The sequence below is a fragment of the Ptychodera flava genome, chromosome 6, assembly GCF_041260155.1.
Source record: "Ptychodera flava strain L36383 chromosome 6, AS_Pfla_20210202, whole genome shotgun sequence".
NCBI lineage: Eukaryota > Metazoa > Hemichordata > Enteropneusta > Ptychoderidae > Ptychodera > Ptychodera flava.
Window position 1 is genome coordinate 19,623,070 of NC_091933.1, and position 27,030 is coordinate 19,650,099.

At 41.1% G+C, this 27,030-nt stretch overlaps 1 protein-coding gene across 27 annotated transcripts in view; it reads left to right on the top strand.

The window, feature by feature from the left end:
• LOC139135072 (uncharacterized) overlaps positions 1-27,030 on the top strand; it is a 48,760-nt gene that overhangs the window by 16,018 nt on the left and 5,712 nt on the right. For 10 of the 27 annotated variants that reach the window (XM_070702274.1, XM_070702285.1, XM_070702299.1 and 7 more), the window contains exons 2-5: positions 2,294-2,375; positions 9,654-10,105; positions 13,799-13,916; positions 18,522-18,621. In XM_070702274.1, the coding sequence (XP_070558375.1) occupies positions 9,721-10,105; positions 13,799-13,916; positions 18,522-18,621 (603 nt within the window). In that variant the 5' untranslated portion in view covers positions 2,294-2,375; positions 9,654-9,720. Of the gene's footprint in view, positions 1-2,293; positions 2,376-9,562; positions 10,106-13,798; positions 13,917-18,521; positions 18,622-27,030 lie in introns of all 27 variants that reach the window. The other 17 variants (XM_070702295.1, XM_070702302.1, XM_070702288.1 and 14 more) reach the window with 4 other exon arrangements.

Sequence of the window (27,030 nt, forward strand, 5' to 3'; positions counted from 1 at the left end):
ATGTCAAAAGCTGTATTTGTAAATGTGACTTCAGTTGTGATGCAGTCGTGTAGAAGTTCTGTATGTCTGTGTGTATGTGTGTGTGTGTGTGTGAGAGAGAGAGAGAGAGAGAGAGAGAGAGAGAGAGAGAGAGAGAGAGAGAGAGAGAGAGAGAGAGAGAATGCTTGTATCAGAGGCGTGACATTTTACACCCTATATATCTCCGATGTATTATTGGAGAATATGTGTAACCTTCAAATTACGGTTCACTTTCTTGGCCAATGTACCATGTCCGTGTCAGGGTCGTCTCCTAAGTACTAAAACAAGTCCCCTGTGACAATGGCCTACAAGTATATACCTACATCATGAAGCATTGGAACATCATCCCACGATAGAACGCTGCCTTCACGATCGGAATGCAATATATTTTACAGTAAAAATGAGGGTTTTAGGCCTTTAAAAATTTGTTTTGCTAAAATGCGCATTTTTCGATTGCGTTTGCTGCAAGTTTCAGCAGAGAGGACGGGACAGATACGTGCGTTGCCACCATGATAGTACAGTACTTTAAGCTTTCAAACCATCAGGATTGTTTTCTTAGACTATTACAACATCATTTTGGCTGCCACGTGTGACGTCAGTACTCTGCGTTATAGAAATGTCAAGACATGACAGGTAATTTTCACGCGTGCCACTTTGATCGTCTCCTGTCGGGAATTGTGCAATCATTGACCGGTCGTTTCGGTCGGGTCCAGGTGGGGCAACCATTGAGCGCCCCCTCCGACAGGGCAATGCCGGGTGTAAAATTGTTGCCATAGACCGATGTGAGACCGAATTCCCCTCTTCAGTGTTTTGGACACTGTAAGTTTCCTCCTGAAAAAGTCAACAGCTGGCATATTGGCCGAGAAATAAAAAGATAGAGCACCATCGTCAGTCAACTATAGCATGTAACGATTCGTGATATCACACTGTGAAATCGCGCTTTTCTATGAAGATGATCCTTTGCCAGGAATTGTATCAGAACTTTCTTGAAGTGGATTAGTGTTCTGCATTGTTGTACAAGTCCTTCACATCACCTTTCCTGTTATTTGGTCAATATAGTAATGGTTATTGTATAATCAGGACAGCAACATTTGGAAAACAGCTGCTCTACATATCTGCGGATGACTGGTAGGCTAACTGGCATCCATTGTAAAGATGTAAAAATGGGAGGCGTTGAAAAACTATGGTACTTGCCATTGTAAACGGAGCTTGCTAAAAGACTCCGTTGGTTAATAGTACTTGCCATAGATTCCGCTTTTGTACATTGGTGCTGGCCATAGACTCCCTTGTACGACACTTGTCATTGATTCTGATGCGGTGCTTGTTACAGTTATAGATCAGCTATCTTTTGAGAGTTCACTGATACAGTCAGAAAAGTGCACAACCTCAAGCCGTACAACTAAGCACTATTAAGCTAAAAAGAATGTGCTTACACAAGGAATACTAGTATTTTTTGTGTACACGGAAAATCACGCCAACATTACAGGATTGGTAACAGTTTATGAGACTATGTATGTCAGTAGGTCAGAGTTGTTAAAATGTGTGCCGTATGCCATTTTATGGCGAACGTTGCATAGGTTTCGATTTTCATTTTCAGTAGATGCGACCAATCATAAATCAGCAGAATTTGGCAAAATTGTGCGAGGTTTGGAGAGTATTGAGCAAAATTTTCAATTGAAAAGGAAAGCTAATTTTCCGGGCTAGTTTACAGTAAAGAAAGCACAATGCGAGGGTTTGTGTTGAATGTTGTTATTTTTTTGACATTTTGGTAAACACATTTATCCACATTGTTCTAATGGTATCCTTTTTACAATGGAGATAATAACGGCAACGACGTTTTACGAAACTTTCTCAGTGTACTATAAACGAGAGTCTCGGCGGCCACACAAGTGATTCTGGCAACGTGGAGAGTATTAACCCCCAGCTAAATGGAACTCTGTCCAGAAGCGTTTGATTGTAAACCCACAAGTGTTTGCACAAGTGAAATACTAATTTCGTCAAGCCTTGTCGCCCGCTACCTGAAATCAAGGATACGGCTATCAAATTTCCCATACGAGATGAAATTGCGGGAATCAAGTACATTTAGATAATTGTTTTCCTTTCGAATTCACCAGGAGCGTCGATGTAATTGCCTAGAACGCCGAGAAACAGTATATGTACCAACGACAAAGTACACACTTATGAGTTTTTAACTCTTGAGAGCGAGATAGTAAAATATTTCGCTATATGAATGTTATATCGTTTATGCGAACTTTTTATGTCTCCCTTCCTGCAGATCGTCAAAAGGACGTTGGTGTTGTGTCTCGGCATCAGTTGACTATGCGTTCAGAGACGACTATGGCTATTCAACACTGAAGGTATGTAATATGCCATTGATAATAAATTTCTCCTTTTTACACAACGCTGTTCCGTATATTTTTTTCCGACTTTTCTGTGCTGACGTCATCGGATTCGTCGAGCTATGGCTCAAATGCCCAGATGTATATATTAAGCACATAGGCACAAACGCATTCACACATACACACATACATACATACATACATACATACATACATACATACATACATACATACATACATACATACATACATACATACATACATACATACATACATACATACATACATACATACATACATACATACATACATACATACATACATACATACATACTATCATGTATGTGTGTGTGTCTGTTTGTCTGTCTGTCTGTGTCTGTGTCTGTCTGTCTCGGGCTGTCTTTCTGTCTATTACTTACATCACAGAGAAACATAGACAGAGTGGCAACACTTGCATGCCTTTTGTTCCATGGTCGTCTCGGTAGACTATTGGCTTTTCATATTAAAATGAGCTTCAAAGGTGTTAAACTTCTTGGAGGCTTTGTTTGTGGTTGATAATTACACGAGATTATGCGAAAAATACGACGAGATGGCATCGTACTGCCAGTCGCGTAGCAACCATAGTTACTTTGTGAGCTCTCAGGCCAGAAACACTGCTTCACGCCAATCAAAACATAACACGCCAGCAGTTTCATAAACATGTCCTCCCTTGACGGACGTGTAAAAGACGGTATGACTGACCGTAAACCATTGAGTAAAACCAGACAGTATCGATAAAAGACTTTCAAATTTGGTTCAAACACACTCATTATATATTCATAAAAATATGAGAGGAATTTTTAAAACGGTAAAACTCACTTTCCTGAAGCTCAAAACACTCCCGTTTTCGCCAGCACGTCAATTCTGCTCAGCACCACACGACAACAACAACACAAACTTTGCCGAACATACTTTCGCTTAACAATTGGCGAAAATCCGAAAATTACCGAAGGATTCATAGTCGGCACTCTTCGGAAAAGAGAGGCGAGAGCAACCCGAGTCGAGGCGAACATAGATGGGTTACGTAACCGCTTCACGCCTGTAACAATACCCGTTGCGACTCTATGTTTCTCTATGCTTACATGTAAAGCACCATTATCATCGACGATGCAAAAAAAAGCCTTTAACTCGTCAAGGTACTTTGACTGCAGACCAGAATGATCACGGAACCGTTTAGCATGTCAGTGTCTTGACTCAGAGATAATTCTTCTTCTTGATGGCAGAATATCGATGAGTTTGCGATTCGCTCATATATATATATATATATTATATATATATATTACAGTGTAACAAGACTTATAGGTACACTGTCACTCTCTTTAGTGTTACACACTGATTTGTTGATGTATTCAGCGCAATCGGGGGTGATTTGCATTTTAGAGCTAACCGAAAGCTGCTGTTACTAGTTCCGTTTGGTGTTTTATGAATAGCCAGTGTATTTCTTTTCAGATGGTAGAATATCGACGACACAGCTCGCCATTCCATGCAAACCCATACAACCAACCCCGTGGTACATGTAATCGAATCCCTGTATCAAATGACAAGAATGATGTCAGGTTTCTGGTTGTTTCCCCCGTTCACACTTCTGACAAGAATACATATTCAAACGCGTGCATTTCTGTGACTGAACTACATGTACATTTCAAATCAAATCGAATTAAATCAAATCAAATCAAATCCGCCAGAGCCAAAACGATACTCCAGTATTATTGCATATTACTTTTCCGGTGCACGCGCAATGTCAGCGACTAGCCTCAACCTGTGGAGCGAACCCTCACTCCGATGACATAGTCTTAACCGGTGACACCTCTTTCCTCTCCCGCAATGATTGGCAAACATTTGAGTGGTCGCTAATTGAAAAACTTTATTTCAATGTAAAGGTAATGCCTACAGCAGGTCAGGCAACTATGGATGTATGTAGATTTCAGCTGAACCAAGTTGTACCGAGGTCTCTCAAACTGTTTATATGTGCTACTTCAAATGTGACAATATAACACTTGTGAAATAACATCGATGAAATCAACGTATTAAATGTCAAATCTATTAATAACTGGCTTCGAAATGTAAAATAAAACTTCGCAGCATTTCATGATCCAGCTATTTCTGTCTTATTTTTGTCGTGCGTTCACTAACTTCTAACACGGCAAACCGAAGATGGTTTGTTAGTGTTTTCAGGTTGTTTCTTAATCTGCGTGCGTTCCTACCGATGACCCTCTCTATAAAACGGTCATGTTATTACATTTTGTGCTGTTATGCACCGAGTTGCGAAACATACATCGATTAAAAACACCTAATCGTAGTCTGTTCACATTGGCGCTCCTGTATGGTTGTGCTTCATGTCCAGAATGCAACACATCGGCCAAATTGTACTCTGTTATGACTACGCTTAATTTATGCGTAGAAATACAAGAAATCTAATGTGATCTCCAGCGACAAAGCTGCGCCACTGTATGAACCTTTCGATTAATTTTCCTGACTGTGTCTCTGTATAGCTTCATCAGTTACTGCCACAGCATGCACAGCTTAGTTTATTTCAATTTCCGCCGTCAGGGTCGACATAGGACCGAATAACTGCTAAAAGTGCCCCTATAGTATACAACCTGCCATATGCATGCTATCACAAATCTTAGGCGCTGCGCTGTAAGGTCGTACAGGGAAGCCAGTAGTACGGATAAGCACAGTACCCAGGAATATTTGAGAGGATTGAAAAGTGCAACACTTTTCGCGTAGAATAAACTTTTTTGTCATTTTGACTTGTCAGCCACAGTTCCCTCATCACATGTGCTTCAGCCAAACGTTGTGGAAGATATACATCGCTCTTTGCACAAGAAAGCCGCACATGCGCAGTCGCACAAACGGGCCACAAATGAGTTCGTGCACCGCACGCACGTACCCTATGATAGACGTCTCTATATCCGCGATTCATTCAACCGTTTATACAATTCGATGGCAAAACAAAATAAACAAGTGACTACCTATCCATCAATAAGGAAATTAATTAATCTTCAAAGGAGAGAACCCCTCCCCCGCCTCAACCCCCCCCCAAAGGAAAACTAGCGCTCGTGCTTCGCTTCAAAGAAGGCGTTCTCAAAGCTACAATATAGTATAATGTAGTTCTTCTGACGTCATTTTTGCCCTTGTTGCTGTCATGGTTATTGTTTGTTGCTTCGCCATAAAACCTTAATGTCGCTGGGTTTTTTTTAATATCTTAGATTAGATTGTTGGGTGTGACCATATTTTTGTCACATTGCCTGGGGCCCTCAGTATAGCATATGGCATAGACAGGTATAGCATATCAATCGACGATATCGATGACATCATCGGTTCTTATTATAGTATGCCGCAGGTGAAGTGATAACATTTATTCGAGCAGTGGAAACAACAATTCGACATGATGTTCGAGATAAAATAGAATTCAAATTTGCGGCAAAGAAACGAGTGTCACAAATTAGGTATGAAGATGACGCCAGCACCGGTCATCATCTGTAAGAGAATGACCTTGTTCCCTCAATCCCCGTCTCTCCACATCAATCAAAATGCAACATAATCAGCGAACATCATGCACAAACTGATTTCGACCGCAGCGACCTATCGATTTCCTGTCCGCAACAGGTAGAACGGCCATACGAACAGCGTATCCGTAAAATTATCGCGTTCTTGCAAGTACCTCACCTCACAGAAAGCTCATGCAATACACGTGTATGTGTAGTGGTGCTATTGCATTTTAAGTACATATCTCACAAAAAATGCCCTCTCGTTGGACATGTTAGGCGTTGGGAAGGCAATGTATTTGAATTTCAGAGAATTTCGTCAAATTTATCAATCAAGGATCTCCCCACAATTTCCAGCAGCGCGTAATGTCAGACCTCTTCTCAGTTCCTAGGACACACTCAGTGAGATAGACATGTAGGGGTTTTGTGGGTTTTTTTTGCTAAATCTGTCAGAGTAGCACTAGTACGTCATCGACACCCCCACATATTGTAATTTGGACATTATTAATCAACTGGGCCTTGTTGCCTTTCATTCTCGACAATAATCCGCCGGCTCAATGGACAATGCATTCAACCTGTATTACGTATTATCCCTCACTGCGATTTTCATGTACATTCCGAAGTTCCATGACCGCCCTCAGAGCTACAAAAAGATTTTGAGGGATTTATTATTTCAAAGCAAACTATGCTGGACCTTGCATCCAGATCCAGCAGTTCTGTCTTCTTGTCGTGTGATTTAGATTTATTGGAAGGTACGGATGCTACAGATTTAACAACATAGCTTTGTCACGCGCCATTTGACAGCGTAGTTACCTGTTAGGCATGTTAAAGACCCCGGTCCTGGTTATTTTTCTGAATTTACGACACGAGTACAACGCCTTATCAGTAGCTCAATCTACATTCACAGACATTCAAGTGTTGTCTCACTCGACGGGTGCATCGCGACAGGTAACCAATTCTTCAGACATCATTTCAGATAGTAATCTTAACTACACTCGCCAGGAAACGCTGATGCGCGCGTTTGTTTTGTTTTTGTTTGTTTTGACGAAGATACAGAATACATTTTCTTCTTGCAGTGAAATCCACCCAACTCACAGTAAAATGTATATCAAAAATTACGACAAGTACGGGTCACCAGAGGGCATTTTGTTCCTCGGTACTTTCCCAGGAGACATATTGTAGTGTTGTAGATGTTATTTCAGCGCATTAAAACGAGATCTTTGATACATGTTTTTAGTTTGTCGATAAGTCAACTTGGTGGACCAGGTATGCTGCTGTTTGCATGTGTCTCTCATTATGCTCGTAATTTCTTGTTAACAAGTTGCCGCCTACACTTAAATTCCCTAACCTTGATTCAACGCTTTTTCCCCGTAAGACCATTGATGCTTGTCCGTGGAACATTTACACGTTTTCCATCGTCCGTGAGTTGGCGTTGCGCAATCACTTTTGCTCCTGCCGATCGAAATATGAGCGTTTCAAGTTTACCTTGAATACCGTTGATTTTGCATTGGGCATAACAGGCTCTTGTCAAATGTCCAAAACGCGCCAGTCCTCTTGTTTCCAATAGACATGCTAGCTACTGATGCTTTGTAAAACAATGTACACAGAATATATGGGGTTGCATGTAGTGCGCGTATTCGCCAGCTCGCAAATTGTACATGTAAGATACTCAAGTTACATATTTCGGGTGCACTTGCGTCTCAGATACCCAACCCTTCGTGGAAATAATTGTTCTGTTCTGCGCAACAAGTGAAATTATCGCCGAGCGTTCAAGACAGCTATGGCCACAGGTGCCTGGGTTGCCGGTGTACATGCACAGAGAGAGATCTCTCTCTATGAATGTACACCGGCAACCCAGGCACCTGTGGCTATGGCAAACACGCTCAGAATAAACAATGCATGTTTTATCTGCATAGCTCCGGCTGAAGTAAACGACTTCAGAACAACGTTCTGTTTCACCCCAGTGATGGAATGTTCTGCAGTGAAGCGCGTCGGGAACATAACAGCTTCTTGATCATTTGGTGATCAAGAACACCGCTACTTGGACAGCAGTGATTTGTTTAAAGGTTTGCCATAGGAACAAAACCCAGTCGTAAAATATTTTCCTGGTAATTTGGACTCCACTTGATGTGTTTTCAAACATCGATGACGTCAGTGAAACCGGACACGCTCTGACATTTGCTGTATATTACACTGTTAGGATGCCCAAGGAAAGGTAACACTACAAACAACGCAATAAAAACGAAAGTACAGCACACAAGGACAACCTTAATCAACCACTTGTTTTTTTTTCAATCGTATAGGCAGCGTAGGATTAGCTCAAGAAAGGTCTTTGTATCGTTGAAGCTAAAAATTCTCCGCGAAGTACGGAAAGGGATATACCTATCGCTGTGATAACGCGACACGTTACTTAAACCCTAGGATAAGCGTATTCCCCAGTATCTGCCTTTAACTGCCGTTTGATCAAAACATTAAATATCGACCGGAAATTTGGCGCGAGAAGAATTAATTGTATATATTCCAACATGGTGCGTTAATTTGGTGACATTAAAGTCTTTGATTATCGAAAGCGGTATAGATTGGATATTTCATCATTTTTTTGCTGATCGTTACCGTGTTAGATTAGTAAATTATTGGCAAAAGCAGCTTCGGAATCGGTAGACCGTCACGATACAAAGCTACAAATTTCGATTTCAACCCCATAAACCATAGATCATTTTATCCGAACTTTCTGGCCCGGTGATCTTTGTGTTTGAAGTGATACTCACAGATTGGGTCTGACGATTTGATGAAGCGATTTGAAAACAAGCAAGGACACTCAGACTCTCTGAGACGAGACCAAGGCTGAGTAATCCTGCATTGGAAAACACAACGCCATCGAAATGTTTACAAGACATAAACATGTACTGAATACTAGTACACTGTATAACATTTTGTATTGTGTTTTCTTTTGTTTGTTCATGTGTTTTTTACTATATTTCGGCCTCTGATCATCTCCCGGAATTATCAGCAGAATCTCGACATGCGACGGGCGTACATTTCAATTTGTTCGAAGCAGACAATTATAACCAAAGTGCAGCGCAGAGACCCTTCGAAACGTTGCCGGCGCATGCGCACGGTGAAAACAGTGTCGTTCAAAGGTGAATTAGGATATGAATTTATCGGTAATCTCATAAAAGTAGACCAGTAGATCTCTGAACAGCTACAAAATATCTGCATGTCAGGGTTGTAAAACGATCTACGTCAAAGGAGATTGCCTTAATCTCGCGGAGTGCTGCCACCGTCGGTGTGCCATTGGACCGTTGTTTTTGCAGCAAAGCATTATCAGTTTAAAACGCTCATCAAACGGTGCCACGTCAATAGGAAAACAAGATTGTACACGTCCAAGTGACGCACTTTAAGTCGACTTTATCGAAATGATGGAAAACATGCAACTCCATCCTAATTTCAACACGTTGGGACTCATGTCTGAGGGTATCGGTGCACAGTTTTGCACGTACTTGCAGTGTAACACGATAGGAGAGGTGGAGGCTAAGAGACCAATTTTATCACCTAAATTGTTTCAGTAAGCTCTGCTTCCAGATAAAATGTTACTTCGCATTGAGAGTTACAGTTGAATCTACACCGAAGTCTCGTCTGCAGTCTCGCGTTATTAACATTTATGTTTTGTTGCAGACTGTACAAGAGGGAATCGGGCGACTGTTACCGGGATTGCTGGTTCTTGCCAGATATTTCGATTGATGATTCTGTTCCACTCTCTTGGCAGGACAGGACGACATTCCTTACAGTATTTACATCCCCGCTTTGCAATTGGATGAGAGTACAGTATCGCCATGACGACTGCAAATAGGACGAACGGCACAGATGCGATGCCTGTTGCAGAAGAGCTCGCGCTCAGAGACGAGGAGGCCAGACATCTCGCCGTGAGCATGCAATCGCCGCTACGGAGTGGCCAGACTTCAAAGAGAGCGATTTCTCGACTCTTGCCGACCACAGAAAGATTTGTGTTCCCCAGGAATGCGACGGAATCTCATAGCTACACAATTACACCGGAACTTTTCGAGAATGGAACGAAAGCTCATTTCTCTTTCGAGAACCAATCCTCATCATATGCAAATAACTCCACGTTCCCGTTCAGCACTCAGGTTTCCATGACAACCAGAGCGATTGGATGTTGTCCACTTGACAACTCGACTTCGGCAAATTCAACTGGCATAGGTAAGATTTCTGCTCGCCTTTCATCAAGCGATGCAACCAGTACCAAGTCGCTGAATTTCAACGATTAGGTTGTGCGATGTTATCTGCAACACATATATCGAAAGTGTAGTCGTCCATTATTGATGCCTATTAAAATATGTACCCATGCGAGCGTTTCTGTACATTAATATCTAAACAAAACAAAGTCCCTAAAATGTACTCATTTCCTCTCCGCCACATTTCCCGGCAATGACGTCATACACCTGCCTGGGAGAAAGCTAATATGTAATTACCCCACAGAAAGTTACACACCTTACTTTGATCGCGCGGTACGCCCCGCGCTTACCACCCTTCGTCGCATTCAGAGTTTACAATTTTTGTTCGATGCCGCTACCGTGCCGAGGCTTGCGAGATTTTTTAATCGGTGTCGAGGGAAGGTCGAAACGATAAGAGCAGCTTGTTTGTGTGAGGCAGAGAAATGAGACCTCCGCTCCACAACGAAATCATTTCACTTCCAATCGAATGGTGTCGCTACGTCTTGTGTTTCTGTCAGTCCACAGTCCTTCTGTGACTACAGGTTATCCAAAGACATGCGTCATTTCAACTATTATTTTTGATCGTTTACCCAACCTAACCTAAACGTGAAAGTGTTATCGAAGACAGTACTTTAGTTCTGCTAGCCGATCGCGACCACCAGAACGCATGGTAGCTTACCAGGAAAATATCAGCAAAAGATTATAAGAAATAGACAAATCATCGGTGGTTGACTGAATAATATACGGGAGTACAAAGTGTGAAAACTACAACATCGGTCGTGACAAAATGCGAAAGTTTTAGGGGAAAGTACGCATGACTTTCTTCACAAACAACTGCATATCTTTTTTCTCTCAACCGCTCCAAGGATCTGATGGTACGTCCCTAAGCTTCCAAAATTTAATGGTACATTCCTACACAAGCGAAAGCCTGGTCGATCAAGGACTTATACAAATGTAATTTCATACCCACAATGGCCGCAATATTTTTGTTATAATTACCGGCCGTGAACAAATAAACAAATAAAACAACACATATTTTAGGGATTCACTCCCGATACTCGGTGCAGCGATCACGAAATGTAACAATAATCGACAAAGAGATGTCCGGTTACAAGTGTTTGCAAAAGTCACGTATATCCTAAAATCTTGATAAAACAGTAAATTAGGCAAATTTGGGGTTTACCAGCGACCTCCAGCAAAACACGATCCCCTCACTATCACGCAGACTCAACCTCATACGCATCTGAGCACGCCACCCCTTCCCCTCTCTCTCTCCCCTCTCTCTCTCTCTCCTCTCTCTCTCTCTCTCTCTCTCTCTCTCTCTCTCTCTCTCTCTCTCTCTCTCTCTCTCTCTCTCTCTCTCGTATTAATTTCCCGTTCTCCAAACCCCAGTCTACGCGAGCTCACAAGTGCACACAATCGGAGACGTCACATAGGTTGCTTCATCAGGGCCTCTGTAGCAATGTGGCCAATCATCTTACTACTGCTTGTCTAGACAAGTTCCATACTTTCGGAAGCACGCCATGATTGAAAATTGTCAGGGTCTTTGCGAGGAATGTATTAGCCAGAAACCGGGACCGTAAGGCTGGCTATTCATCCGGAAAACATCCACAAATTATTAAGTGATGGATATTCACCGACCAACGTCACTCTTATTGTTCATGTGTACGACAGAGCAATCCTGTCGCCGCTGTATAATAACATTCGTCGCCAAGATCACGGGATATGCTTGACCCATTGACACAATAATTTATTACAAGCGTTGACTTTTGCACGATTTTTATCGGTTTGCAATTCGCAGAACTCATATAGTACTTGACATCTGAGGGGTCGAGTCAAATTATTGTGTTGCTCTCAATACACCAAGACGATACATCTTCATTACGGATGTGTCCCTGAAGAGGTACGAAAGAATCGTATCTTGCCAGAAAGTTGCAGAACCAGACATAAATTTACTGCCAACGCCTTGAGTTTAGCGTTCCATTACTTTTAATTTCCCCAAAGATTGTTGCCGATTTTGACCGATGACGTCACTGTGCCAACATTTCATCTTGTTCGATAGGTGAACTTCCCATCCAAACGTTCGTTGGAGTTAGAGGACTTTATCCATGGCTCGTACAGTGTCAACCAGTGCCATTGATTTGCAAGCAAACACAATGACATTGTAATGTTTTCATTTTTTGAATTTCGCAAAGTCTGGTATAAGAGAAGCCATTTTGAGCATTGTATTAAAAAGTGGTTTCTCTCCTTGCACCTCCCCCTCCCCTGGAAAAGTGCTGAGTCATCTTCACTGTTTCCGAAGAAATGTGATAACGATAACCTTACTTAGCCAACAACCCTCTCATGTCTTCATGAATTGTAAAGTCATTCTGTAAAGAAACGTTTTAGAAAGCTACGCCAAAAAGAAATGGTATAGTTTTGTCAAAGGGTAAGATGCATTTCTTGCCACGCATTGCAAAATGTAAGTCGGGATCACCATTTTTGTTCCATCATATTCCTTGTCAAACCTCTTTGCTACAGTGCACATATCAAGAAATTGTAAGTACTTTTACATGCAATATTTCAATTTTGATGGTCTTTAAGCGATAACAAGTGAAGAAAATGACCTGCCTTGTCAGAAAATACTAAAATATTACTGACAGGTGACTTACAAACCCTTTATAGATCGTCTGGTCACTGCTCACGAGACTCGTGTTTGTTTTGTGTGTCTCCTTAATGTAAGAGATCAGACTTGCTCTAAGAAACATGAGAAATAGAATCTGCAGTACCAGAAACGTTGGAAACGGTAGAGAAACATGAAAATCGTTACCACGAAAACGGTATTATATTTTTCGCCCATTATCTATTAAAACCAGCACAGTTATCTCTGGTTCTGGTTGTCGCTATTTTTCACACGTCACAAAAAGAAATGTTACGTTTTGTAAATAAGTTCAAATTTAGCTTTTGTTCCATTAAACCAAGCGCTCAAAAACGTGCTCGTGCATTTGATTCAACTTAAGGGCCGTTCTTTCGAGTCCCGGTAGCTCATTTGAGTTACTAGACGATGCCATATGTCAAGTATCCTCTCATATAATTAAAGTTGCGCTTCATTACATTTTACTTAGTTGTGGTATGAAGAGCGGCGTGTCTGGTAGCTCTTTGAACATTCGTAGGTTGTTAGTGACATTTCCTAGAAATGACAGCATTGCCATAATTATGTCAATCTGTCGGATGAACAGAATACTGGATCCACGAGAAACAATATTACAAATCAACATAACCGAAAAGGGTCACATTTTTAGCAAGGCAAGATATAAAAATATGTTTTTCCGGTAACCCGATCCACTCTATTTCAAACCCTAAAATTATTTCGCAATTTTTTAAAACACGTAAAATTTTGGGATTTTTTGAGTCGCATCCAATTACAAATGAAATAGTAAAAACATCCCGGAGGCATGTAAATGGAAATTCAAAAAATATATATCTTTTTTGTCTAATTAAAAGCGCCCCCTGAAAAAAAACAAACATTTTTCGTAATGAAGAAGTTAGATTCAGAACTCTCCAGGTGCGCCCATTTGCATGTAAATTTATGTTCTCTTATAATAGGTTGATGCGATTTACAACTATCACCTGACGACTTAACATCTCTCTCTCTCTCTCTCTCTCTCTCTCTCTCTCTCTCTCTCTCTCTCTCTCTCAGAACAAAGCAATTCGGACGACGCACTAGGGCCTGTTATAGGAGGACTATGCACGGCGGTTGGTCTGCTCCTCTGTCTCTGGCTCATTTGTTTTGCCATAGAAAAACGCATTCACAGTAGGTAAGTCGACCCTGTGACATGTCCCTGTTCATGGCAGCTTCGATGACGTCATATCATGGCAAGCTTATTACTCGGTCGCCAGTGATCGGTTTGTCGGTCCAGGGACTTGAAGTTGCGCGTAATTGAATAGCGCGGAGTCGACAATCGGCATGTATTGTGATAGCGTATAGGTAAACCCTATCGACACTGATCAACACAACCATCATCGCTATGATGTCATCATAGTCACCCCCCCCCCCAGGGAGGGAGGGGGTTGATCGTCGCGAAGACAATCGCCTAGTACGTCGTGAGGCTTCAGAAAGAAATGAAGAAAATGTTCCTGACGTAATCACGTCCCTGGGCATCTCGTCGCCGACAAGACATGCACCTGAACAGTAAATGGCGTCAATTCATGTAAATTTATGAAAATCACTGTAAGCGTTTTTCTTAAGAGAACCACGCGACCTGTCGCTACCGTACGGGAAACCGTATTGTTCGGAAATTGATCGTTTACCATTCTCGTCATTTTTCAGGAACATCAAAATTAGCAAGCGTCCTTGTTTTGAATTCGAACATTTCGCGCCAATTAATGGGCGTATGTATTCAATAAACACGTGCAAAATATCTATCCAAATGCATTCTGCGGCTTTGATAGCAGTGTTTCATTTTACAAAAGTTGGGATATTGGATGAAGTATTTCCATGCGCTTTTCCTTGTTCGCGATGTCAGTGCATTTGCTCGCCGTTTGATCCGGTCAGCTGCTACAATATATCTGCACTTGGGATGTAAATAACTGATCGAGTCTGAGCTGGAGAAAAGTACGTGTCTTGTCTCACTTTTCGGACGCAAACTGCTTCATGGTTGCAAGATGTACCTGGATTGGAAATTGACCTACATTTTCAGTAAATAAGTAAGCCAGTTAATTTCGATCTCGCTGTGGGTCAAAAGTTACCGCAACACAGATATAACATGAGTAGAAACCGCTGTAAGCCCGAGGGTAATACTTGTAGTTGACAGAAAACATTGGGATATGCGCAAGTGACGACCCTGCAACGTTTTTTTTTGTGATACTGTACTGCACTAGTAGAAGCCTTGGAATGCGCAGTGCATATTTTAGGGTCTCGCACCTTGCAAATCTCACGCCAGAACGCAGTCCGATGAACCTGCCGGGCTTTTTGAGAGACATAGTACATCTCCAAATGATGTATTTTCAGAAGGTTTGGTGTTGAAAATTACAGAAATTGGGGTCTTATAGCAAGATAAAAAGAGCCTGGGTCAATATTGTCAAGAGTGTTAATTTCAAAAACTTCAATTCTTAATTAACTGTAACTAAGAGATTATTGGAAAATGGAAAATGTCGTGCCCCCCAACCGGAGTTTCCCTCCTTTGCGAAAGTTCGAAAACGTCTGCCTAAAACCAAATCCAAGATGTCCATAAAATGAATTTCTTCGGCAATATTGCATATACTTATATATAATCCCATGGTATTTTTCTCTGTTTGACGTCATCGTATACGAGTGTTTTTAGCGGAGCCGTACAACTTCGAGCCGAAGGCGAGAAGTTGTGCGGCTCCGCGAAAAACACGAGTTACTTAGAATATTTACAATTATATTTATGAAGTGAATGAGACGACATGATCGAAACAGTAATTCCCATTCTCAGAGATGCCGTGGCTTTCAAAATATCACACAAGTTTACGATCTTTGCGAGCGCCAAAGATTCCGTTCGATGACACACTCATTGCATGTCTGTGCCCACAACGTTGCCGTCACCGGTCTCTGCCGGTGTCAAACTCGTCAATCCCGATCTCGGTCATCAATGTTTTCGTCTTACGAACTTTGATGTTTGCATTGACACATATCTCGTCCATGGATACATCCTAATTTTGTTGACGGAAACTCTGTTTTGAGTGTTGTCTGAGTCAACTTTCGAAGTACATGGGATTCCACAGCGCAGCGCTGCACACAGCTCGACAGCTTGTCTTCGCTACAGCATTATGCCGCGCTGCAAGTTTAATTTCGGGCGAGACTTTACGGAGTTTTTGTGTGATTAAGGAAATTGATCGTTGTTAGTCGAATGACTTTAGGCTTGTGCCTCCTATGTCGCTTTCCCGAAGATTATACTATACTCTTTTATTCAGTTTGAGGTTTGAGGTTTCGGTTTTATCGCCAACCGGGATCGCCAGGTACGACGTCCACACGACTCGACTGGAGCCGAGACGTTATACTGAGCCATTAAAATAACGATCGTCGGTATCTCCATTCGATTCTCGGGAAAAGCTATTGTTATAGCGACTTGAAATTTCGTTGGACAAATATGCTTTCTATGTTTCCATGTCTGGATTTATCGGGTCACCTTTTTGTAAAAATAACGTGCGAGCTAGCACGGCATCGATCACAACAAATCTGTTCATGTCGCGACGCCTGCATCAGTGCATGTATGAACGGTACCATGAAAGAAAAAAGTTCCGGTTGATGACGTACAACAGGGGTAATTCGGATTTCTTATCCGTCCTGTTTACGTCACACAGGTGGGAATTCGGGCCAGTTCATGTGATAATTATATATAATCCCAGAGAAAAATACCATGGGATTATATATTTATCACATGAACAGTCTTCTTATTTTTCTTTTAACGTAGATTGATCAAAATTATCGTAACAAATTGCATGAATTTCGTAGCGATTTGTGTTTTACTTACGCGGATTACTTTCATTCAAAGAGTAAAGCGGCCCGTCACCCAGGAGATACTTTCATTCATAAATCCCATCAAGCTGAAATTTGCTACATTAAAGGGTATCTCCACCAACCAGACATACGGATTCGGTCACGTGAACGTGTCAATCATTGTCTCGCGTTGTACCGATGCCAAGGCAAGTTGGCCATCGGCGGACATAGCTTTCACCGTGCTAGCAAAGAATAACCATAGTATTCAGAGTTACGTAGAATATTTACGATTATATTTATGAAGTAAATGAGACGACACGATCTAAACAGTAATTCTCATTCTCAGAGATGCCGTGGCTTTCAAAATATCACACAAGTTTACGACCTTTGCGAGCGCGAAAGATTCCGTTCGATGACACACTCATTGCATGTCTGTGCCCACAACGTTGCCGTCACCCATCTCTGCCGGTGTCAACTCGTCAATCCCGATCTCGGTCATCAATGTTTTCGTCTTATGAACTTTGGTGTTTGCATTGACACATATCTCGTCCATGGATACATCCTAATTTTGTTGACGGAAACTCTGTTTTGAGTGTTGTCTGAGTCAACTTTCGAAGTACATGGGATTCCACAGCGCTGCACACAGCTCGACAGCTTATGTCTTCGCTATGTACAGCATTATGCCGCGCTGCAAGTTTGATTCCCAGCGAGACTTTACGGAGTTTTTGTGTGATTAAGGAAATTGATCGTTGTTAGTCGAATGACTTTAGGCTTGTGCCTCCTATGTCGCTTTCCCGAAGATTATACTACACTCATTTATTCAGTTTGAGGTGTAGGTTTCGGTTTTATCGCCAACCGGGGTCGCCAGGTACGACGTCCACACGACTCGACTGGAGCCGAGACGGTACTGAGCCATTAAAATAACGATCGTCGGTATCTCCATTCGATTCTCGGGAAATGCTACTGTTTTAGCGACTTGAAATTTCGTTTGACAAATTTGCCTTCTATGTTTCCATGTCTGGATTTATCGGGTCACCTTTTTGTACAAATAACATGCGAGCTAGCACGGCATCGATCACAACAAATATGTTCGTGTCGCGACGCCTGCATGTATGAACGGTACCATGAAAGAAAAAAGTTCCGGTTGATGACGTACAACAGGGGTAATTCGGATTTCTTATCCGTCCTGTTCTACGTCACACAGGTGGGAATTCGGGCCAGTTCATGTGATAAATGAATTAATCACATTTGCTTCAAATGACACACCAACAGACTGGGCACAGACCTAAATATTCGCCCTGTTCGGACGCCGCCTGACTTCAACAGTTTAGCTCGACCAACCCTCGCCAAAATCGAAATTCAACCATACCTTAGCACTCACTGTTCTGAAAAATGCCAAGATTGTCCTCCATTGACATTTTCCATATCCTTATATATATATATATATATATATATATATATATATATATATATATATATATATATATATATATATATATATATATATATATATATATATATGTATGTATATATAGTCCCAACCAACTGGGTGTAATATAATAAGGCTTACATCCAGAAGTGTACACCCACAGGAGTAAAAAAAACTTACCAGAATAATACCGAGCCAACAGATAATTCACACAAAATCCGAATCCTGTTTCGACGCATCTCAAAATCGTATTCTGCCGATGGGACCATGGAATCGTTCTCAGGCGAAAACTCATTCGGCAATGCTCGAGATACTAGAATTATCTGAAAAGCCCGCGTATCCTTGCACTTACAAGAAATCTATTGTGTTTGTATTCAAACCATGTACGGCCAATTTCTCTTCTGCAGTTCCACTTTATCTTTGCTGCAAAAAAGAGAAAAATTTGATCAAGTGCAATCACTGTAACAAAGTCCTGTCTTGCCCGTTTTACGTCACTCTATCGAAATCAAATGAATGGCTAAATTCTTTCAGTCATTTCTGTGTTTCCAGGAAGCGCGCCGTGGAGAGGCACTATCTCCCACAGTCAAGAAGCTATCCAATCCAGGTAGCCGAGATGCGGAAGGCGTTGCGGGTGAGTCTCCATTAAATAGAAAGGCATCTTGTTGTTAAGGAGGATTTAATAAATAACCGCCTTTCCCCTGTTTGCTTAATGATGTTTGTACAAAATCCAAAGAAATAAACTAGCTCCTCTGGTGACAGCGCCCCTTGATCTATCGGTTGCTATGGTAACAAGGGTGACACAACGCCAGTTGCATCATATTTCGCTTCATGTCGCCATTGATAGCTCTCAGGTAAAAACAAATACAGTTATGTTGAAGCCCTTGGGTGGTAACCAGGACGGCAGTTGATGGTGCAAGACGTCCCTCGGGGCATCGCCCTAGGAACGTCTATACTAGCCATGATATGCTATCGTATCGGGGAATTCACAGCAAATTAGGTTAATTATATTAAATCCTTACAACCCTGTTGGTGCAACGTATTTTTCATGTGAAGTCAGTAAGACTATAGCTAGATATTAGCATCTCAACACGAATACTGAATAATTATTCCAATAAATACATGTAGTGATCCTGCATTTTGTACAGGAGATCTGTGGTATATCACCTGTACCATTTGCTCGCGTACATGACACATGGATGTTAACTTGTATTATGCAAATAACTCGTAGAGTAAATAACTCGTATGTATAAAAATGCTCACATAAATACATAATTATGCGCATACACACATATATACATACATACATACATACATACACACACACATACATACATACATACATACATACATACATACATACATACATACATACATACATACATACACACACACATACACACATACATACATACATACATACATACATACATACATACATACATACATACATACATACATACACACACACATACATACACACACACATACACACACATACATACATACATACATACATACATACATACATACATACATACATACATACATACATACATACATACATACATACATACATACATACATACATACATACATACATACATATGCCGAGTTGAAAATCCAGGTACATGAAGACCAGAAAAAAATACGTGTCGCTTAAACTTGGCATTCATGCGTTAGTATAAAAAAGATCTCGTCAACAATCCTCTTTCTAGTTTTTAGTGACTGCAAATTATGAATGGTGCACATAAAGTTTAAAGGCATCGCTATAGAAACCAGTGATTTATAAGGAAATTGTAAAAAATTATGCAACACTCTTTTCATTCTTTTTGACTAGTGTTTACTGACACTATTCCAAATAATGGCGGGTACATTCAAGTTTGGGCAAGATCAGAGTCAAGTACGATTTTTTAGCTCATTATTAATTATGCAATGGCTATTCGTCGTACTAAATTTAAGAGCTTTCCTGGCGCACTGAATCACGCTACTCACATCTTCACAAAGATATAATCCTATGTCAATACAAACACCAAGATCTATGATTCTGTGACTTTTTTGTATTTGACAATAGATTTCATAAAAAGATTTTTTATGGTTATATAAATACCTGAAAAGGCATGTAAATATTGTATGAGTTTTTAAAACTATGCAAATACCATCAAATGTACAGTGCTCTATCTTTACATTCTTGTAGATATTTCATAATTTATATCTCATAATATTTCAACACGCTTAAAAGTCCTTGTCATTCAGAATTCAACGCAGTGTTTTAAAGTACTAGTTGAGCTTTTCCATGTCCTTGCACAAAAATGGGTGACCCGCCCCCACCCGATTCATGCACAGAATGAAATGGCCTCTGTATATTCATATCCTCTGATCTGTCAGAAGGACCTCTACTGAACGAAATCAGTAAGGCGACTAGCACGTTAGAGGATAAAGAAAGGGGATTGGGTCATGGTGTGCATTTTCTATGACTGCCCCTTCCATATTAATCTGAATTTATGACCAACGTGTTTAAGTTGGCCTTGTCTTCTGATTGGCTTTATGGATGAACTGAGCGTCTCGAGTAGCAAACACGCCACCGTGGTTCAATCCAACTAAGTACCATCGGAAAGGAATTGCAATGCGGCGAAAGGGAAAGCTGTTCAAAATTATTATTCGTTGAAGAATGGAGAATTCGCCGAATGCTATGTAATTACGCACCCCGAGAAAAGGGCGACACCAATCAATTTAGCACAATTAGCTAGAATTGTGTAATGAAAAAATTTAGTACCCCGCATCATTTCCGCTGACCCTTATTTTCGTTTTCAGTGTATTATACAATTTCATTTTTCACGTGTTCCCGATACGATTTATTAAATTCCTACCCATAATTCAATGTTGGCGCGAAGATTTCATGAAACTGCATTTATCGTCTGCAACCATCGAACAATGTATGCATTGAATTTCATTTACTCGCACCACGTGGCATACTACCTATAGCTGCGGTTCGCCGTCGGTCTTGCCGAACAATTCGTCCAGCTATAGCTTTATGAAGTGGTCCTGCGCAGATAGTACAAATGTATTATGATCGGCGACTCGTTATTTGCGATTCCTCGGTCATGATTATAAAATGGCTGCTTTATCGACAACAGGAAAAGGCTCGGAAATATTTTTCTCAGCCCAGCTTGTAATTGCAAAAAACCACGAGTGCTCACTCGTTTATTTAGACCGATAACAGTTGCATCGGCGGCATTTTCGCTTCTGCAGATAGGTACAGTCAAGAGGAATGTCAGCTTAAAGGGTCCATTTAGTCAACCGTCAAAAGATGTGCACCATATTTTCCCATGTCTAAATGAAACGTCAAAAATCCCATGTGCATTGAACGCACAAGCGGCGCTACAAGGTTGTCTCTTGAAATAATGGTCTACTTTTAAAGTGACATTTATACCTCAAATGTCAGACATATTTTATTTCATAAGGTTATATAGTATACACTCCCCGAGACTAGCCATTTTGCGAAATCGCATATTAGTATAATTTTCGATTTCATTTTTTTCTAGATTGTGTTTGTCTGCCTAGGTTGGCACATTTTTGATAGAGTGTGTAATGGTATGTGCACTTTTGGATAATAAAAGTTCCCCCGTAATACGCTCTATGCTACTTTGTTTTACAATAATATGATTACAAGCATTACTTCACCACATCAAACCAAGCCGCCGTGCCGTAAAGTGTCAAACGTCCAAGCACATATGGTTTTTTTCCTAAACCAGAATCACTGAACCCATTCACAGTTCCATTCTCAATTCGATTACATAGCTCTACATCTTCAAACAAACCCTCGCCATATTGCCAGTTGAGAGTGCGTGGGCGATTATCAATATCGACGCAAAGTGGGGTAGGCATTCGCGGTGCATTGTATCGGAAAAGATGCAGAATGCTCCGGGGTGACATATGTATAAGTGATGTTCAATAGACGCGTTCCGAGAAAGATCATCCAAAGTGCCGGTTCTTATTAGTTTGTTCCAAGAATGATCGGCTTTTTCTTGAGAGAGATGACTACTTGTGTGTACACATATATACTTGAGACGATTGTCGTGAGTTTTTACAACAAACGTAAGCTTTCAAATAAATGGAGACTTCAAATTTAACTGCAGGTATTGATGACAACTTTAAAGTTTGTGTTCATGGCAACATTAATATTCTAGAGTTCAATGAAAGAGTTAACTGCATGTTGTTCGCAGAACACGCAGCCTGCAAGGTCAAGTGGTAGCACAAGGAGGCTTAAACAACGAGCTTTCATTTCTTTGTATCAAAAACATAGGCATATACTCATTTTCCAAACTTGCACTTACACGTCAATACAAACTACAAATATTCGCTGATGCAAGGGCACTGACCATCCTCGCCTACCGAGGTCTCTTGTCAGCTGGATGTTCCCCGAAATCAGAACTGTAGTCGAAGTAACGACTACCCGTGCGAGCGGACGACGGAGCACTGGCATGTCGAACGTAGTGCAACGCAGTGCGACTGGAACGCGACATCTTCAAACGGTACCCTGGCTTAATTTACTCGACTCTGTGGACTTTTTCGAGCAACCAAGGCGAAATGAATATTTTTCAAAAATTGTCATATAAGCTTGCGCACGGCACTAAAAGACCACAAACGTCTAAAGATTCGAAGCGGCTGAGTGTATACACAGTGGGGATGTTGGTATTCTTACTGGAACCATAGGCGCACGACGAATTTTAAAATCACTTGTCTGTAATTGAATGGTGAAACTTGCATTTTATTAACAACTGTGCAAACAGAAATCATGCGGACAGCTTTTGAGACATACTGTGAGCAGCGCCCAGAACACAGCTGTGGCCGCTCGGCTATCTTATACTCTAAAGGTACGAAACTATTGGGAAAATAATTTAAATAAAATCCGTAAAATAAAACGTTGTTGGCAACCCTGGGGATTCAAACTTCTCTGTGTGGTCGCATGCGTGGTACTAAATCGATCGACTGGGTTCTTGAAACACAAAAACTGCACCGGGCCATGTAATTGCTGGTAAGTCGCTAAATTTTACCTCCGGACAACTCCCGTGACACCGCCATTTTGAAGGCTCACATATCAGTACGATTAACAATGACGTATTGGTTTAAAAGGAAAGTATGCGCATGCGTCAACTTCGAGCTGCACACTTTGAAAATGGCGCTGGCATGGGACTTGTCCGTAAAAAAAAATTGCGCTAATTATCAGCCGTAGATAGGGGCGATGTTGACTTTACAAGTTAGGAAGCCGATCAATCGATTTGTGTAAGTATTCCCTTGATTAAGTTGAAGTTTGAATCTCGAGGATGGCCAATAACCGTTTATTTTGTCTAATTTAAAAATTTTCCAAATACTTTCGTACCTTTAGAGTAATGTGTACAAGACACCCGAGCGGCCACAGCCGTGTTTTGGGCGCTGCTCACTGTATGTCTCAAAAGCTGCCTGCACGATTTCCGTTCGTACAGTTATCAATAAAATGCATGTTTCAACATTAAAATTGTAGACAAGTGATTTTAAAATTAGCCGTTTCTATAAAGTTAGTAACGTTAACAGTAGAGCTGCGCGGCCACAGCCGTGCACGGGGCACTGTTCACTGTATGTCTCAATAGCTGCCTGCACGATTTCCGTTTGCACAGATTTTAATAAAATGCATGTTTCAACATTAAAATTACAGACAAGTGATTTCAAAAGACGTCGTGTTCCTGTGACTGGAACAGGACGATGGGCACTAGATTGTTTCATGTGTTTTTAATGGTCCCGTGATACTTTAAAAAGATTTTGTGGTGAATAGAAACAGAAACCTCCATGTTCTCTAAAAAGCGTCTCTTACATAGGTGTTGTTTTTCTATCTAACAATTTCGGGAGATTCCTAGTTCCAAACACAGCTTGCCGCGACCATTGAGCTGTTACCTATAAACAAGGGAATTCAAATAAAACTACCAGCGGCAGCTAAAACACCGTGGAATCTGATTTTGCCATTAGATTTTTAAAAAATTGAAAATTTCGTTCTGTGTGGATTTCCTTGTTTGCGGATACCACATTAGGTCAGGCATTTCCCATGATGCCCTTGGAACTGTCAGAAACGGCAGCTCACCTTTCCTTATTTGCTCCAACTAAACACCTAATGTCTGCCGTACTTCCCGCTGGCGTGAATGGAAAACACAGTAAAATACGTCACTGAGGCTAGGCTCAGAGTAACGGCGCTGGCAATAAGATAACAAAAGCTAAACTATTCCCCACCAATACCATTCACAGTGGGCCATCAATCTTTTTATGTGTCATCACTATTGTTGGAGTTCCGATTTTACTACAAAATTTTACGATAAATTTACTTTTTATAATAGAATGTCTGTCAGGGAAAAAATTAAACTCGTATATCATTCCAAGTACAGTTACTGCATCAATTAATATTTGATCTACAGCGTCAGGGCAGTTGCCATTGCCATTATCTCACGTTCGTGTCTTCGTACACACAAAGAGCGAACACTTTGATATATGAACAGGTTGCAAAGAACATTTGTTGGAACCATTAAACAGTTCTAACAATTTGTCCTGGTGCATTAATGTCAATCACCAATGACGTCATGTTTGGTCACTGTTGTCATCAGTTTCGTCCTTGTTTCTTGGAAATGTAAGCTTTAATATGTTCGGGATACCCTCTGCTCTGAAATCCATACAACACTTACACTCACTGTTTTGTAACTCTATTTTAATTATCATGTCGGCATTCTCTGCCAGAAATAGGGTAGGCAGTGCATTGGCAGCTCAAATGTTAGGGTAAGGACGCCGTACCGATTCTCTTCTTGACCTACGTAGGTACAGATCAGGGTGCGCAGCACTCGGTCACAAGACCCTGTAGAGGGCGCGCCACAAAGATGACAGAGATTGTAGATGAAACGAACTCGGGATCAGATTGAAGATAGATAGATAGATGGATGGACAGACAGACAGATTGATCGATAAAAGATCGACAGAAATGGGTCAGAAAGAATGTTTGCTTGAAATCAAATCTTTCGAGTGGATGGAGGGGACGTCAGACAAGTTATTTTGCAGAACGATTTTTATTTAGATGTTATCATAATTTATGTTAGGGAACTATATTCGACATATTGCGTTAACCTCTGAGGTCCCGGGAAGCACCACATCAGGTGTACCAGGGAAGGAATGAACAATACAAACAACTGCTGTTTATCACATTCCCTTTACCTTTCTTGTCTCTGCGTACACACAGCAATCGTTTCGTTTGGCAGGAGTGATTTAATTACGGGTCCGGATCCACAAAGTATATTGCGATTTTCAATAGAATAAATGTTAAACGCTCAAGCTTCTCCCGTTGTCATAGTAACCAGGCAAGGAGGGTAGTATTCCCATCGCACAACTTTGAATTACTGAGTCGGCGGTTTTCTATGAGTTACATCTTGAGGTCGGGAGAAATAGCCCCAGTTGTCAACTGGAAAGCCGCCATAACATGGGAGTGAATTCCACGGCTTGAATCATGACGTCACCGACTCTAAGTTGACGGGCTGTTCTTCCAGAAGTTGCTGTGATAGAGGTCAATGGTGGATTTATTATCAGCATGTAGATCGAACGATGATACCAGTATACGATGTCACCTCAACACTATACGCGATAGTGGCTCAAAATCTGCCAGTTGGGCTGAATCTTTTTCAAAAATACGTTCACAATCTGTATTGTTCCCTTGCACCTATCTCACAAAGTGTCCAGGTAAATAAAGACTGCGTTGTCATGGTAACGTGTCTAATAGGGTCGCAGGCTGAGTTCAGAGTGAAAATTATGTCAAGCTCATCAAATAAACATTTTACACTTCTCGCAGGTTATATACGTTTTCTGTATTCAATGACTTTTTGTTCAGCATGATGTTTGATGGCTTCGCGCACCTCACATTAAGTTAGAATGCGCCTCAGGGACAGATATTCAGACTATTTTTCAACACTGTTGTGATCTACCGCTTGTTAGAGGCTAATTTTAAAGCTCTTGGAGTGAGGAATTGATCGAACATTTTATCTTCCCCATAGAGTTAAACAGGGATGGCGACCATTTTGAATTTCAAATATCGGTAAATGTTCGGTAATTTGTTTCTCTATTATGAAACTTTGCACAGTAACCCGTGATTTTAATTCTTGCTTTGGTAAAGAAATGGTTAAAAGTTTCTTCTTCTTCTTCTTCTTCTCCCCCGAAAGTACGTAGGAATTTTAAAGAACTTTCCTCACAAACGCGACGCACTGAAAGCGATATTCTATTCTAGATGCTATTTAATTATTGACAAATTATTTCTAGTCCGGCCCAAAGTGCCCTTGTCAACAACTTCAGAAAACCTGAGTACACGCCTACAGGTTGATTGACAAGTTGAATAAGAGACAAGATCTATCGAGTAGAACAAGAACTGTGATTTTAAAGAGGGCGAAAATACTGGATATACATCACCGATTATGACCAGTGAAGCTTTAGTTTGCAATAATTCTATCAGAAAGGGTCAGAAACATGACAATATAGAGGAGATGAATTGTTTGTACAAACAGGTCACATCGATTAGTCTACTGAACTCACGGGTTGTAACCTGTACATCGACAAAGTCATTCTCTGGCGACGTTGGGTACACTTGAAATCCATGGAGGTCGGTCGCTGAACGAGAAGATTGTCGTTCTTAGTGCCTCCGGGGATACAAGAGCTGGGCGGTGAAGTTGGACTTCTGCATGCTAATGAGTCTTCTCGGTGGATAAGCTGAACGAATAACTAATAATGTTAATTTGATAGAGTGGGTGGTGGAATGACGCCAACACTGATTCAGTTTCGCCTCCAATCTAAAAATAGCGAACCTAATGATGGTTTGTGATTCAACAAAACGATGTGTTTGAAAACAACTGAAGACTGCACATGACTTACCACGTTTTTGTCAATTTGTTTGTCATATCCATGCAACTTGAAAAACATGCAAACAGTTTCTGATGTGAGGGCCCACTCGTAGGCATACGTGTACACGCTAGCACATAATTACATGAAG